The sequence below is a fragment of the Carassius carassius genome, chromosome 13 (genome assembly GCF_963082965.1).
Source record: "Carassius carassius chromosome 13, fCarCar2.1, whole genome shotgun sequence".
In the NCBI taxonomy this organism is placed as follows: Eukaryota; Metazoa; Chordata; class Actinopteri; order Cypriniformes; family Cyprinidae; genus Carassius; species Carassius carassius.
In genome coordinates this window covers 1,208,769-1,221,991 of record NC_081767.1, presented here as the reverse complement: position 1 = coordinate 1,221,991, position 13,223 = coordinate 1,208,769, and the positions used below count along the sequence as shown (strand labels likewise).

The window sequence follows — 13,223 nt, the reverse complement described above, 5'->3', positions numbered from 1 at the left end:
AACCCGGGAGAAGGAGGGACGCGCTGCTGAAGATCCCTCGCCGCTGTGGTGAATCTGCGGTGCCATCGAGCAGGCGAGGAGGATGCCGCCATGGACGCTCGAGGCGGTGGGCTGGAGCGAGTTGCCGGGGACGGGCGAGCTCGCTGCCGGCCGGCCGCCCGCGATGTGGAGGGATGGCTGCCGTACGTGAGGGAGAGGAGGAGTCGGCGCCGTTCGCCAGGGGGCCGGAGCCTGCTGCCTCCGTGAAGGAATCCGGAGGAGCAGGGAACGTGGGACTCCTGCCGGGTGCCCAAAACCGGAGGAGCCGTCGCCGTCCACCGGGCGGCGGAGGATTGTCGTGCCTTCCGCCGAGGGTCGTCCAGTGCCACCGCCAGGCACCACGGAGGAGATCACCCAGCTGGTGGAGGGCCGAGCAGCAGTGCATCTGGGAACCGGAATTTATTTTTATTTTTTCCTCTCTCCCTCTCTCGTCTCTGTCGCTCCTCCTTCCATCTCCATTTATCTCGCCTCGTCAGTCCTACCCCCAGGTTCCCGCAGGTCACCGTGAGCGGGGGGGGGGTGCTAGAGCGCAGACTCAGGAGTACCCCCCGGCCTGCGAGGGGCGATGGGGGTATGTGGCGAGTGGGGCGGGGCCGAGGGACGTGGGAGCGAGGCCGGTGGAGTGATTGGAGATGAGCTACACCTGTTCGACCCGCCGGTCTCGAGGCCCACGGAGGAGATGGAAGGATATAAAACTGGAGCGACGACAGTGAAGGACGAGAGAGGACCAGGCCTGGGCTTTTAGTTGTGTTTTGTTTTTTATTTGAGCGCACCAGTCATCCGTGAGGAGCTGGTGCGCTGTTTTGTGTTTATTTTGTATTATTAAAATGTTATTTGATTGTCCGCCGGTTCCCGCCTCCTTCTTCCCGACGATTACAAGGGTTTTAATTCATTACAATCATCATATTAGAATGATTTCTGAAGATCATGTGACACTGAAGACTGGAGGAAGGATGCTGAAAATACAGCTGTGCATCACAGAAATAAATTAAACTTTAACAGATATTCACACAGAAAACAGATGTTTTAATTTCTAATAATATTTTAAAATTTTTACAGTTTTTACTGTATTTCTGGTCAAATAAAAATTATCTATTCCAAACTCTGTGACAACATATCCCTACATGCCCTTCTATTGTTCAGTGCTCCAGAAACATGGGTTCATCATATGTATGTTCTTCACGTATAGATTCACAGCTCTTAAGAACAGGTCACCGTCACTAATTTCCCAATGGCTGGTAAGGGCTCTGATTCAATCCATATATTTAATTCATGACATGACCAGCACAACAATAACAAACAGTACTTTACATTGATGCATTGCTCTGTTTATTTGTCCTGTAGAAAACAACTTTCCTCGTCTGCCTGGCTTTATTCCTCTGAAGCCGTGCTTCCACCAGGACTTTGAGGAGATTCCTGACCAGCACCGCACCATGTGCAAGAGACTCTACCATCTGTGGATCTGTAAGTCTGGAAACACATGAATAACACTGAGGTCTAATGCACAGAGAATCTGTGGAAATAGCCTACGCATATTCTGTCTCAGACAACTAGAGGCATAAACGTGGATTATGGTAATTTAGTCTTGGAATATGTTGTTTTACGTTGTAAAATAAATAAATATATATTTAGGATATGGGTTTTGTATATTTTTACATATATTAAATTTTTCAAGTACTTTTGCCTAAAAAGCCAATCAAAACTCAAATAAAAAACTGTTAAGAATATCTTACATATCTTCAAATATTGCTAAATAATATTATCTTGATTATTATTGAAATGAAGTATGCTTAATTGTATTGGATGTGCACTAAAATCTTAAAGGTGCCATCTGTCATGTCTGGCAAAAAAATCAAGTCATACTCCACATTCCATACCAGATGGGGGCAGTATGCCTCAATAAAGTGAATTGGTCTACTCTAGAGTAACAAACGAGAAACAGCATAGTCTCTATGCTCCGCCCCTACCTTCACAACAACCCTACAGCCATAGCTGAAGCCTAAGAGGACGTTTTGCCTCCAGAGGAACGTTGGGTGATGTCAAGTGATTTTAAAACATGACATCTTCAAGCTACTCCCCTTCACCTTTACCAGTGAATATGTTCATATTCGTTTTGTTCATATTACATTTTGAGTTGTATATACACATTATTTGAATTAAATTAATTTGACAGACAGCATTCTGTCAACATCATTGGTCAACATCAGACAGCTGATGTTGACCAAGCTAGCGCCAACCAACGTAACCAGAGCTGCCAACTCTCAAGCATTCACCGTGAGACACACGCAATTGACTCTTTTCACACGCTTTCACGCCACACATCAATTTTCTCACGTACAGAAAAACCACGAAGCAAAGAGGACACGGAGACCAACAGACTAGACAGAGCAGGTTAGTTATGATATAAAAAAATGGGTAATTTATAGCTAACGTTAGCTAATTATCAAACGCAGCTACGGTTAGCCATCGCTAACATTAGCACGTTTATCGAACAGCCTTCGATACATTTCTATGTTATAACTTCCCGAAAAAAAATACACAAACATATAAAACAAACTTCTAGCGAAATACTAACAGCATCTAACTTACCAATCCAAAAGAAATGTTGCAAGTTCGGTGTCGAACCTCATTTCTTTCAGGTCCATCAGTTGTCTCCAGCGATTGAAAGCAGTGCCGATGTTTACTCTGGTTCGGCTCCTTTTCTTATCGGATTTGATTTGTGATTCCGAGCGCGGTTGTTTCCCTGTAGCGGGTGGTGGTCTCTTGCCAAGGGCTTCAGTCATCCTTCCGCTCTCTTCCCTGAACTGAAATGAAGTAGTGGGCTGTACTTTCCACACGATTGACATCAAGTTCAGGTACGCCCACAAGCCGTGTGAGTTATTCGTGTATTGCAGGTTGGCTGGTGGTTATGTTGCCCGCATACCGCCTCCCATGGCCGAAACTGGTATTACGACACCTGTCGGGCCGGGGCTAGTAATGCTAATGCTAATTAAGGTTGATATCTCTGCAGCACTATAACTTGACATTTTTTTTATGACATCATCGCCCTTATTTCTTCTCATTCTTTTGATGCGTGTAGGTCATTTTTTGGATATTTTTACCTCAATTTTTGCACATGGCACCTTTAAAGCTATATATATTTTCTTTCTTTTTTTTAACTGCTTGCAGATAATAGAATATTAATGTTGTAATTAAATAAAATAAAAGACCACTGAAAGATATACTTTCATGACTGTTTCTCTAAATACACTTAAGTACACTTACTTAAAAAGTAAATGTTTAATTGTTCTAAACTGCAACTTCATCATGACAAACATGCAATTACAAATCATTGTAATTATTAAGTATTTGTATGTTTTACACATTTATTTGACATCCAGTATATCTTGCACATAACTGATATGACTGAAAACTGGGTAAGCCTACTAACTGTAGTGGGGATTCACGCTCATTTGTTCACTGCACTAATGAAATCAAAGATTTTTTATTTTTTTTTCTGAGGGGATTCAGAAATGATGGGATCCAGTATTCAGTAAAGCTGAGAAACACAGGTCTAATGTGAAGGAAAGCGTATCAGGCTGTTTATACATTAACGATTGTCGTCTCTTCCTGTAGATCCTATCTGTAGCTGATCCTGCCAAAGGTATCCCCTGTGTGCTGCTTTTGAGTGAAATTGCATGCTTTTGTACAAATCTTCTTATTAACACTTATTATTATTCATACTATTTATTTATTACATTCTTAGAATTATAAAAATATATTTTTCATGCATGCAACCTATATACATACATATAATATGATTTCATAGAGTAGACTGCATCTCTCAGTTGTGTGTGTAATCTGAATCATTGTCTAAACTGTATGGCTGTCTGCATCATTAGCTCTGTGTGAATGCAGTGCAGTAGTTCAGGTTCCTCAGGTTCCTCTGTGTGCTCAAGCATTTTCTCAGTTTGAACTTGTGACCATAGTTGGCTAATGATGCTTTTGGGAAATGCAGCCCTGGTTTGATGTTCTGTTGTGTTCCAGTGTACGGAGTGACGCTGCTTGTGAACTTCTTGGGCTGTATGGCGTGGATGTTTGGAGGTGGAGGAGTGACTAACTTCGGCATGTCTATCCTCTGGGTTATTCTCTTCACCCCCTGCTCTTACGTCTGCTGGTTCAGACCCATTTACAATGCCTTCAAGTTAGCACCAGAACACTAGTTTATCATCGGTTTATTTTTACAGATTTTATATACTGATTATATATATATATATATATATTCATTATTTATTAATTATTCTTTTTGATCATTTGTATTTTATGAAATGTATTAATATTTGTTAATAAAAACAACAACAACAATAGCTGATTATTATTATTAATGTACGGTAAAGGTCTAATAAGTCAATTAATAATAATAATAATAATAATAATAATTCTGACCCATTTACAATGCCTTCAAGTCAGCACCAGTCTACTAGTTTATCAAATTGTTAAATTATAGAGATTTTATATGTTGAATATAATTTAAAATATATTTGTATTCATCATAATGTATTATAATTTTGTATTGTATTAATACATTTATATTTTATGTAATTATTAGTATTTATTATTCATCATTGTGAGTTAAATGTATATTGAATCTATTATTATTATTACTATTCTTTCTTTCTTTCTTTCTTTCTTTCTTTCTTTCTTTCTTTCTTTCTTTCTTTCTTTCTTCTTTCAGGACCGACAGTTCGTTCTACTTCATGGCATTCTTCTTTGTGTTCATGGCACAACTTTTTATTGCTATAATTCAGGCCATTGGTATACCAGGATGGGGTGTTTGGTGAGATTATGCTAAAAAAACAATCAATACTCAAATATCAGGATGCATACCATACAGAGTAACGTGTGTCATTATTCATTCTTCTCCATATCTTCGGGTCTGTTCTCTGTGTTTCAGCGGCTGGTTGGGCACCATCTCCTTCTTTGGCACGAGTGTCTTTGCCTCCATCATCATGTTGATCCCCACGCTCATGTTCACCGCAGTCGCTGTCGTCTCATTCGTTGTACTTACAAAGGTTTGGCCCTCTCTGATCTGTTCAAGCGGGACAGGCCTGGCTTTGCCTCTTTGTCGGTCTGTAGTTACAGATCGTTTAGCTGACATGTCTGGTGTCTGGTGTCTCATTAAATGTGATGCTGCAGCATGTAAGTGAAGTGACATTCAGCCAGTGAAGTGAAGTGAACATTCAGCCAAGTATGATGACCCATACTCAGAATTTGTGCTCAGCATTTAACCCATCCGAAGCGCACACACACAGAGCAGTGAACACACACACACACACTGTGAGCACACACCCGGAGCAGTGGGCAGCCATTTATGCTGCGGCGCCCGGGGAGCAGTAACTTTCCCTCAGCCAAAACGATTGCCCAGGGAAAAAAATTATAGATTTACGAGACCAAAAATCGCCCATTAGATATACACAAGATGAATTATATCTCATGTTTAACCACTACAGAGACGCCAGAGTCCGCGGCATTGGCGGCAAACTTTAGAAGGTCTAGCCGAGGAAAGACTGCTTCAGGCGGGGTACATGAACGCCGAGCGCCCGGTCATCGCTGGATCAACTGGATACAATTTTCATAAATCTTTAAATAAACCACAGATTTGAGCTTTAAACAACTACATTCTCGCCTGAAAACCTCTTAAAACTACATTTCATGATACAGAAACAGTAGTATTATATGTCAACTGTATTAAAAAATGGCGCTTCTTGTTGTCATTCTCCGTGGCGCTGCCTTGTCAGCTGTCAATCAAGCTGTCACTCAAAGTTAACCACACCCTTATTGTCATATATTAAATCTAAATACGATCTAAACTAACGAGTTAGAAAAAAAATAACCCCCCTCACAGTTGTCAGGCACTCGGAAGCTATCGAAAAATACAATAAAAGTCCATGGGACCAACTTGTAAAAACATGAATTTATGCTGTGAAAACGGACATTTTAACATGGGGCTATGGACATTCGCTCCCTTTTGGGACCTTCCCCTGGCGGATTTTCGATGTATTGCAGTTTTTCGCACTTCCGGGTAGGCTTCATTTTTCAGATCAGAATGTTGCCGCTTGGTTAAAAATCAAACTACAAATGTTGTTTCAGCATCTATATATTCATACTGTATATCATGATTTTTATTTTTATTTTTATTTTATTTAGTTATAGTTTTAATTTTATTTATTGCATTTTATTTTTCATGTAATTTTGCTGTATGTAATTTTTTATTATTAGTTTCTTTATTAATTATTCAAAATTTGTATTATTATTATTTCAGTTTTTGTTATCTTAGTACATCAAGTAACCACATTTTTGGTTTTAGTTTTAGTTAACTATAATAATCTTGTGACCTATATTTCTTGAAACTGCAAATATTATTGAAAGAGGGAGACACTTTCATAACTGTTTCACAACACAACACCATTAAATATACTTAAAAAAGTGCACTTTGAAATAATTGAAATTTTAGTTTTAAAGTTAATTTAAATTGTGTTTTAATAAACTTTCATTGTGCTTTAAAGATGAACACTTATTTTGGAGTTCTGTTAACACTGGAATATTGCACTGTTGGAAAAGGCTCTCAGCCAATCAGAATCCAGAACCAGAAACAACTGCTGTATAAATGTAATATATTTAAAATCTACTAAACTTTAACTTCATCATTGCAAATGTCAAAAAAAAAAAAAAAAAAAAAACATGTATGGAACACTATTCCAGACCATATTCAAAAGGAATTGCGTTTTCAATTTGTGACTGAAAATTGAAAATGCAATTCCTTTTAAATATATTGTCCAGAATATCATTCCATATACATGACATAGAAGTTTCAATAGCAATAGCATTAAAGTATATTTTAGCTTACCGTAAATGCTTCTCAGTACATTCAACAGTAACTATAACTATATTTCAAATACAGTAGAAGTAATTATGAAATTACATATAAATATGCACCAAAGTCTTGCATAAGTGAGTCAGCAAATTCTCTTAACTTCTCTTAACTGCATTTAATATTAATTAAATTTATAATACATTTCATTGTAAATAACATGCAGTTAAGTGTCTGAAAACATTCTGTTTGAACTTAAGTATATATGAGTGGTCTATTTCAAAGTATGCTTCAGTGTATTTCTTTTGACTGATCTTTGCAGGTTCATAACTTCTATCGTGGCAGTGGTGGCAGCATGAGTAAAGCGCAGGAGGAGTGGGTCTCTGGCTCCTGGAAGAACCCTCAGGGAACGACGGCACAGCTTTCCACACCCGACTACGACAACACCGTGTGAAACACAGCCAACGCCTCGGTCATCAACACCCGCTGACCGCCAGGTGAAGTGGAGGAAACTCCAGGTGGAACCAACCGAGCGATGCTTGGGTTCTTTGGCTTTTTAATTGAAATCTCTGTGTTTTTATTCAAGCTTTTGTATCTATTTCAGCCTGTTTGCTCCCCACATGTTATAAGAACTTTGAACGTTCCCATTAAGTTATGAACACATTATTCTCTGAACAGTCAAACATTCCTTTTTTTATCATTTTTTCAAAATAGTATGTGAACGTTACATTTGAATGGTGTCTGAACATTCTCAAACACATAGCAACATTTAACAAACGTTTTAGAAATAAAACATTCCAGTGAATAATGCGTGAATAACATTTCTGTGCAAATGTTTTGAGAACACTATTAAAGTGCAGATAGCATTGAATGAATATTGTATTAATGTTACTGGAAGAACGTTTGTTCAAAACTTGAAAAGAACATTAGCCAGCGTTCTGAGATTGTTCTCTGTTTGCTGGGTTGCTGTTATGTGACCGTATTCAATTTAAAAGTTTAAGTATATTAAAATTAGTATGATCGTGAAAAAGCTGGAAATATCTGGGATTTATATATAAATAGATAATAAGACATTTCGTGAAGAACACAGAGCCACTGAAGAAGCAGTTCTGTTTGCTATTTTTCTTTCTTTCATATACCTGTGTGAAAAGGGAATTGAATACGACTTGCCTTTGACATTTAGACATGTTTTCCACATGTTACTGATTCATGACTTGAATTTAAAGGAGCTGTATGTAAGAAATCTATTTCAATTAATCATAAAATGGCTAGACATTAAGAAATCATGTTCATTTCAAATACTTATATCACTGACAACAGTAGTCCGGCCAGGATATTGTCATTTAAAAAGTGGACTTGCAGTCCTCAACTGATGTTGATGTTGTCATTTTGTGTTTTGGCCTGACGCGCCTCCCTCCACCTATCTACCAATCACGAAGTCAGTAGTGTTTCGGGATCCGTGTTGCCAGCTTTGCTGTAACCTACCCTAACTCCAGTCGGATAAAAAATGTCTAATGTTACTAAATCAAAAAGACCTCGTTATAATTCAGAAATTCATCGTGACAAAGTCCGAAATAAAACCAGAATTTGTATTGGAGATGCTTTTGATGGAGACGGCTGAAAACGGAGAAGAATTTGAACACAGACGCCAACGTTGCTAATTTTCTCCTGGACAGGTAAGATTCATCTATGCTTGGCTAACTTGTACTTGATGTCAATGGACATTTCATATATTAATGACAGTCGAACAAAGTTATGCATGTTTGTGCAAAGTAACATAACGTTAGCTCACATGGACGTATGCTAACATTAGCAATGCATTATAGGAGCCCGTTTCTCTGTCATTATGCTGAGACGCTGAGGAAAACAACATTAGCACACCCATTATGGCAATTTCAAACGTAATTGAGACAGTAACCTAATGTTACCTCAGTAAAAATGAGTCGTCATTTGTTCTTCATGTATATCGTGGACTAAGTTACACATGCTGCAAGTTGACCTGTATGACCATTGCTAATGTAATTTAGTTACTCTAACAATATTTTCTGATTGAAATGATGACAGATACATAGCGTTACAAGTTAGACTAACAGCTACCTTTCTGTCTGTCACGTACGAGCATACATCTTTACGATTATACTGTCACATACAAGCATAAATCTTTACTATTATAGTTAACTAATGACAATTAGTACATTTTTTAAATACACAATTACTTATCAAAATATCTCTCATGAAGCATAAACATAATTAACAGAAGAAAAAAAACTTACTGTGTACGTCTGTTCATCACTTGCCATTGGAAGCTCATTGAAGCAGCCTGCGTTTCTGCTGAATCCTGCAGCTTATCTGGCAACCTGGAGTCAGGGGGTAGGGGGAGGGGAGACACCGCTCTACAGTATTTTTATAGTGATTGCAGTACCAGTTTTGGCCACAATCCTACATACGGCTCCTTTAAATAAATCACCAACATCGAAAATCATCAAATGCATCATCTAAACCCGTTTGCTCTCTGGGCTTCCAAGTTGTGTTTGTCCAGCAGGGCGCAGTATTGCTCTATGCTGAGATCTTTCCATGATTGCCATTCCCTCTCTTTGGAGACTGGGATTCCCCAGACAATGGGACACCACCCAGAAGACCTGAACAACAGCTCTACTTTGTCAGGCTAATCACTTGACTCTCAGTTAGATGCAAATTTGGACATCCGTCGAGCATGTGTCTGCACCCAGGTTAGATGGCTGAAGACAATACATGGATTTGTCTCATGTTCTCTTTCTTTCTGGTCATTTGTATCTCTCTGTGCAGAGCGATGATGGAATCATTCACGTTAGACATCACCGACGTCCTCTGCTTTAGCGGGAACACGCTCGATTTGCACTAACACACAGGCGACGTAATAAAACTCAGAGATTGCATTATGAAGATGAGCATATTTACCATCTTAAATCAAATTGTTTTATGAAGTATAACCAATAAAGTCACCATCACAGTGAAACATATGTTCCTTATATCAGTGAGTACTGACTATTATATCATCTCAGACCCGGACTCTGCTCAAACTGGCTTGTAAAGGTACATTATATCACTGACAGCAAAGGGCCTGGATGTTCAGTGCTCTGGTAAATGACAATAACAAGGTAAAGGCCATGGACTGGATTGCCAAGAAAACACATAATAATAAAATTGAAGCTTGATGTCACTTTTGATGTAAATTTTACGGCGCATCTGTGCATTTCTACAACCCGAATTCCGGAAAAGTTGGGACGTTTTTTTAATTTTAATAAAATGAAAACTAAAAGACTTTCAAATCACATGAGCCAATAATTTATTCACAATAGAACATAGATAACATAGCAAATGTTTAAACTGAGAAAGTTTACAATTTTATGCACAAAATGAGCTCATTTCAATTTTGATTTCTGCTACAGGTCTCAAAATAGTTGGGATTGGGCATGTTTACCATGGTGTAGCATCTCCTTTTCTTTTCAAAACAGTTTGAAGACGTCTGGGCATTGAGGCTATGAGTTGCTGGAGGAATTTGGTCCCATTCTTGCCTTATATAGATTTCCAGCTGCTGAAGAGTTCGTGGTCGTCTTTGACGTATTTTTCGTTTAATGATGCGCCAAATGTTCTCTATAGGTGAAAGATCTGGACTGCAGGCAGGCCAGGTTAGCACCCGGACTCTTCTACGACGAAGCCATGCTGTTGTTATAGCTGCAGTATGTGGTTTTGCATTGTCCTGCTGAAATAAACAAGGCCTTCCTTGAAATAGACGTTGTTTGGAGGGAAGCATATGTTGCTCTAAAACCTTTATATAACTTTCAGCATTCACAGAGCCTTCCAAAACATGCAAGCTGCCCATACCGTATGCACTTATGCACCCCCATACCATCAGAGATGCTGGCTTTTGAACTGAACGCTGATAACATGCTGGAAGGTCTCCCTCCTCTTTAGCCCGGAGGACACGGCGTCCGTGATTTCCAACAAGAATGTCAAATTTGGACTCGTCTGACCATAAAACACTATTCCACTTTGAAATAGTCCATTGTAAATGAGCCTTGGCCCACAGGACACGACGGCGCTTCTGGACCATGTCCACATATGGCTTCCTTTTTGCATGATAGAGCTTTAGTTGGCATCTGCTGATGGCACGGCGGATTGTGTTTACCGACAGTGGTTTCTGAAAGTATTCCTGGGCCCATTTAGTAATGTCATTGACACAATCGTGCTGATGAGTGATGCAGTGTCGTCTGAGAGCCCGAAGACCACGGGCATCCAATAAAGGTCTCCGGCCTTGTCCCCTATGCACAGAGATTTCTCCAGTTTCTCTGAATCTTTTGATGATGTTATGCACTGTAGATGATGAGATTTGCAAAGCCTTTGCAATTTGACGTTGAGGAACATTGTTTTCCACAATTTTTTTACGCAGTCTTTCACAGATTGGAGAGCCTCTGCCCATCTTTACTTCTGAGAGACTCTGCTTCTCTAAGACAAAGCTTTTATAGCTAATCATGTTACAGACCTGATATCAATTAACTTAATTAATCACTAGATGTTCTCCCAGCTGAATCTTTTCAAAACTGCTTGCTTTTTTAGCCATTTGTTGCCCCCGTGCCAACTTTTTTGAGACCTGTAGCAGGCATTAAATTTTAAATGAGCTAATTAAGTGGATAAAAGTGTAAAATTTCTCAGTTTAAACATTTGCTACGTTATCTATGTTCTATTGTGAATAAAATATTGGCTCATGTGATTTGAAATTCCTTTAGTTTTCATTTTATTAAAATTTAAAAAACATCCCAACTTTTCCGGAATTCGGGTTGTAACTGTTTTAGTTGTCTAACAGAATTATTCAAGTTCCCTTCATTGAGCAAGAACATGGCCATAAAAAAATAAAAATAAACTGATGTAACACTATTTCTAATAAAATATTGAACCTACATATTAACTTTAGCTGTATTGCAACTCAGTCGGCAGTATTTCCTCTGTAAGCGAACATAAAAAATGGTGGAAATTGTAGAATGCAGATGAAGAGCAGTAAACCATTTAACTGTTTGCACCACAAACCAGTATGTTAATATTTAAGATAATATGCTTCTTTTTGCATGTCATAGGATGTCAATTTCAATTAAATGTGAAGATATTTGCTGCTCAAAACTTTATCTGAAACATTCTTTTTTTATCATTTATTTCTGTAATTGTGTATAATAATGCTTGCAGTTTAAGTGTTTGTTTTAATATTCATGCTACAATAATAAATGTCTTATAGAAATTGTATTATATAATAATAAATATATAGAAATAAATATATATATATATATATATATATATATATATATATATATATATATATATATATATATATATATATATAAAACTATACAGTCAGTACACCATATTTATACAAATGAACTAAATCTATGTACTTCCGTGCATTCAAAGAGAAGACATCTAATAGAAAAAGATCAGGATTAAAAGATTGATCCTGGCAAACGCTAGTGGACAACATCAATAAATCTTCATCTTTAAGTTGAAATGGCTGTTAGTTTAGAATTATAATCATCAATTCATTAGAGGGTAAATTCACCTTTGGGGGATCGTTATGATACTAATTACAACAATATAGTTCCACACATCATATTATAGTATAATTATTAATTGTGTAATATTAAATAGCACAATACAATTATAATCAATCTTTACATGTGCTTTAGTATGTTACTCAACATCAAAATAAGTTTCATTCTTTAAAGCACGACAAAATATAATTAAATCATAATGTTTTAAAATGTACTATAAAATAAAACGTAAAAATGTACATTATTACAGTACATCATATATAGAGTAAAATGTACTTAAGTATTTTACAAAACAGTCATGAAAGTTTTGTTTAATTCACTTAAGTGACTTATATTTAATCAATATTATATTACTATATATATATATATATATATATATATATGTGTGTGTGTGTGTGTGTGTGTGTGTGTGTGTGTGTGTGTGTGTAAATTACTTAAAGATTTGAAATATACTACAAGTGCACATTCAATATGGTTTAGCACGCTGTAAGAGTAGGTCCTAGGTTGATTCTCATTCCATCTCTGTCCATAAGTATCAATTAAAATCCATAATCAGCAAGAACAAGGGTTTATATGTATCATGCACTATGGGACGCAGTGCAGCACAGTGTATAGTATTTTATTGAAAAAAAAAAAGAAGTGTGTGTGTGTGTGTTCTTGGTCTGGGCCTGAAGGCATGATAAAGTAATGGAGGCTGGGACATGACTTCATCTATCTGTTTTGGTATTCGGATCTCCATGGCAAGTGTGAGACAACAG

General features: G+C 37.7%; 1 protein-coding gene across 1 annotated transcript in view; it reads left to right on the top strand.

Moving 5' to 3' along the window:
* LOC132155809 (secretory carrier-associated membrane protein 5-like) overlaps positions 1-8,108 on the top strand; it is a 9,414-nt gene extending 1,306 nt beyond the window's left edge. Inside the window, exons 2-7 of the mRNA XM_059564513.1 lie at positions 1,229-1,277; positions 1,384-1,503; positions 4,066-4,222; positions 4,754-4,855; positions 4,973-5,090; positions 7,212-8,108. Of these exons, the coding sequence (XP_059420496.1) occupies positions 1,271-1,277; positions 1,384-1,503; positions 4,066-4,222; positions 4,754-4,855; positions 4,973-5,090; positions 7,212-7,343 (636 nt within the window). The 5' untranslated portion in view covers positions 1,229-1,270 and the 3' untranslated portion in view covers positions 7,344-8,108. The remainder of the gene's footprint in view (positions 1-1,228; positions 1,278-1,383; positions 1,504-4,065; positions 4,223-4,753; positions 4,856-4,972; positions 5,091-7,211) is intronic.
* Positions 8,109-13,223: the final 5,115 nt, after the last annotated feature.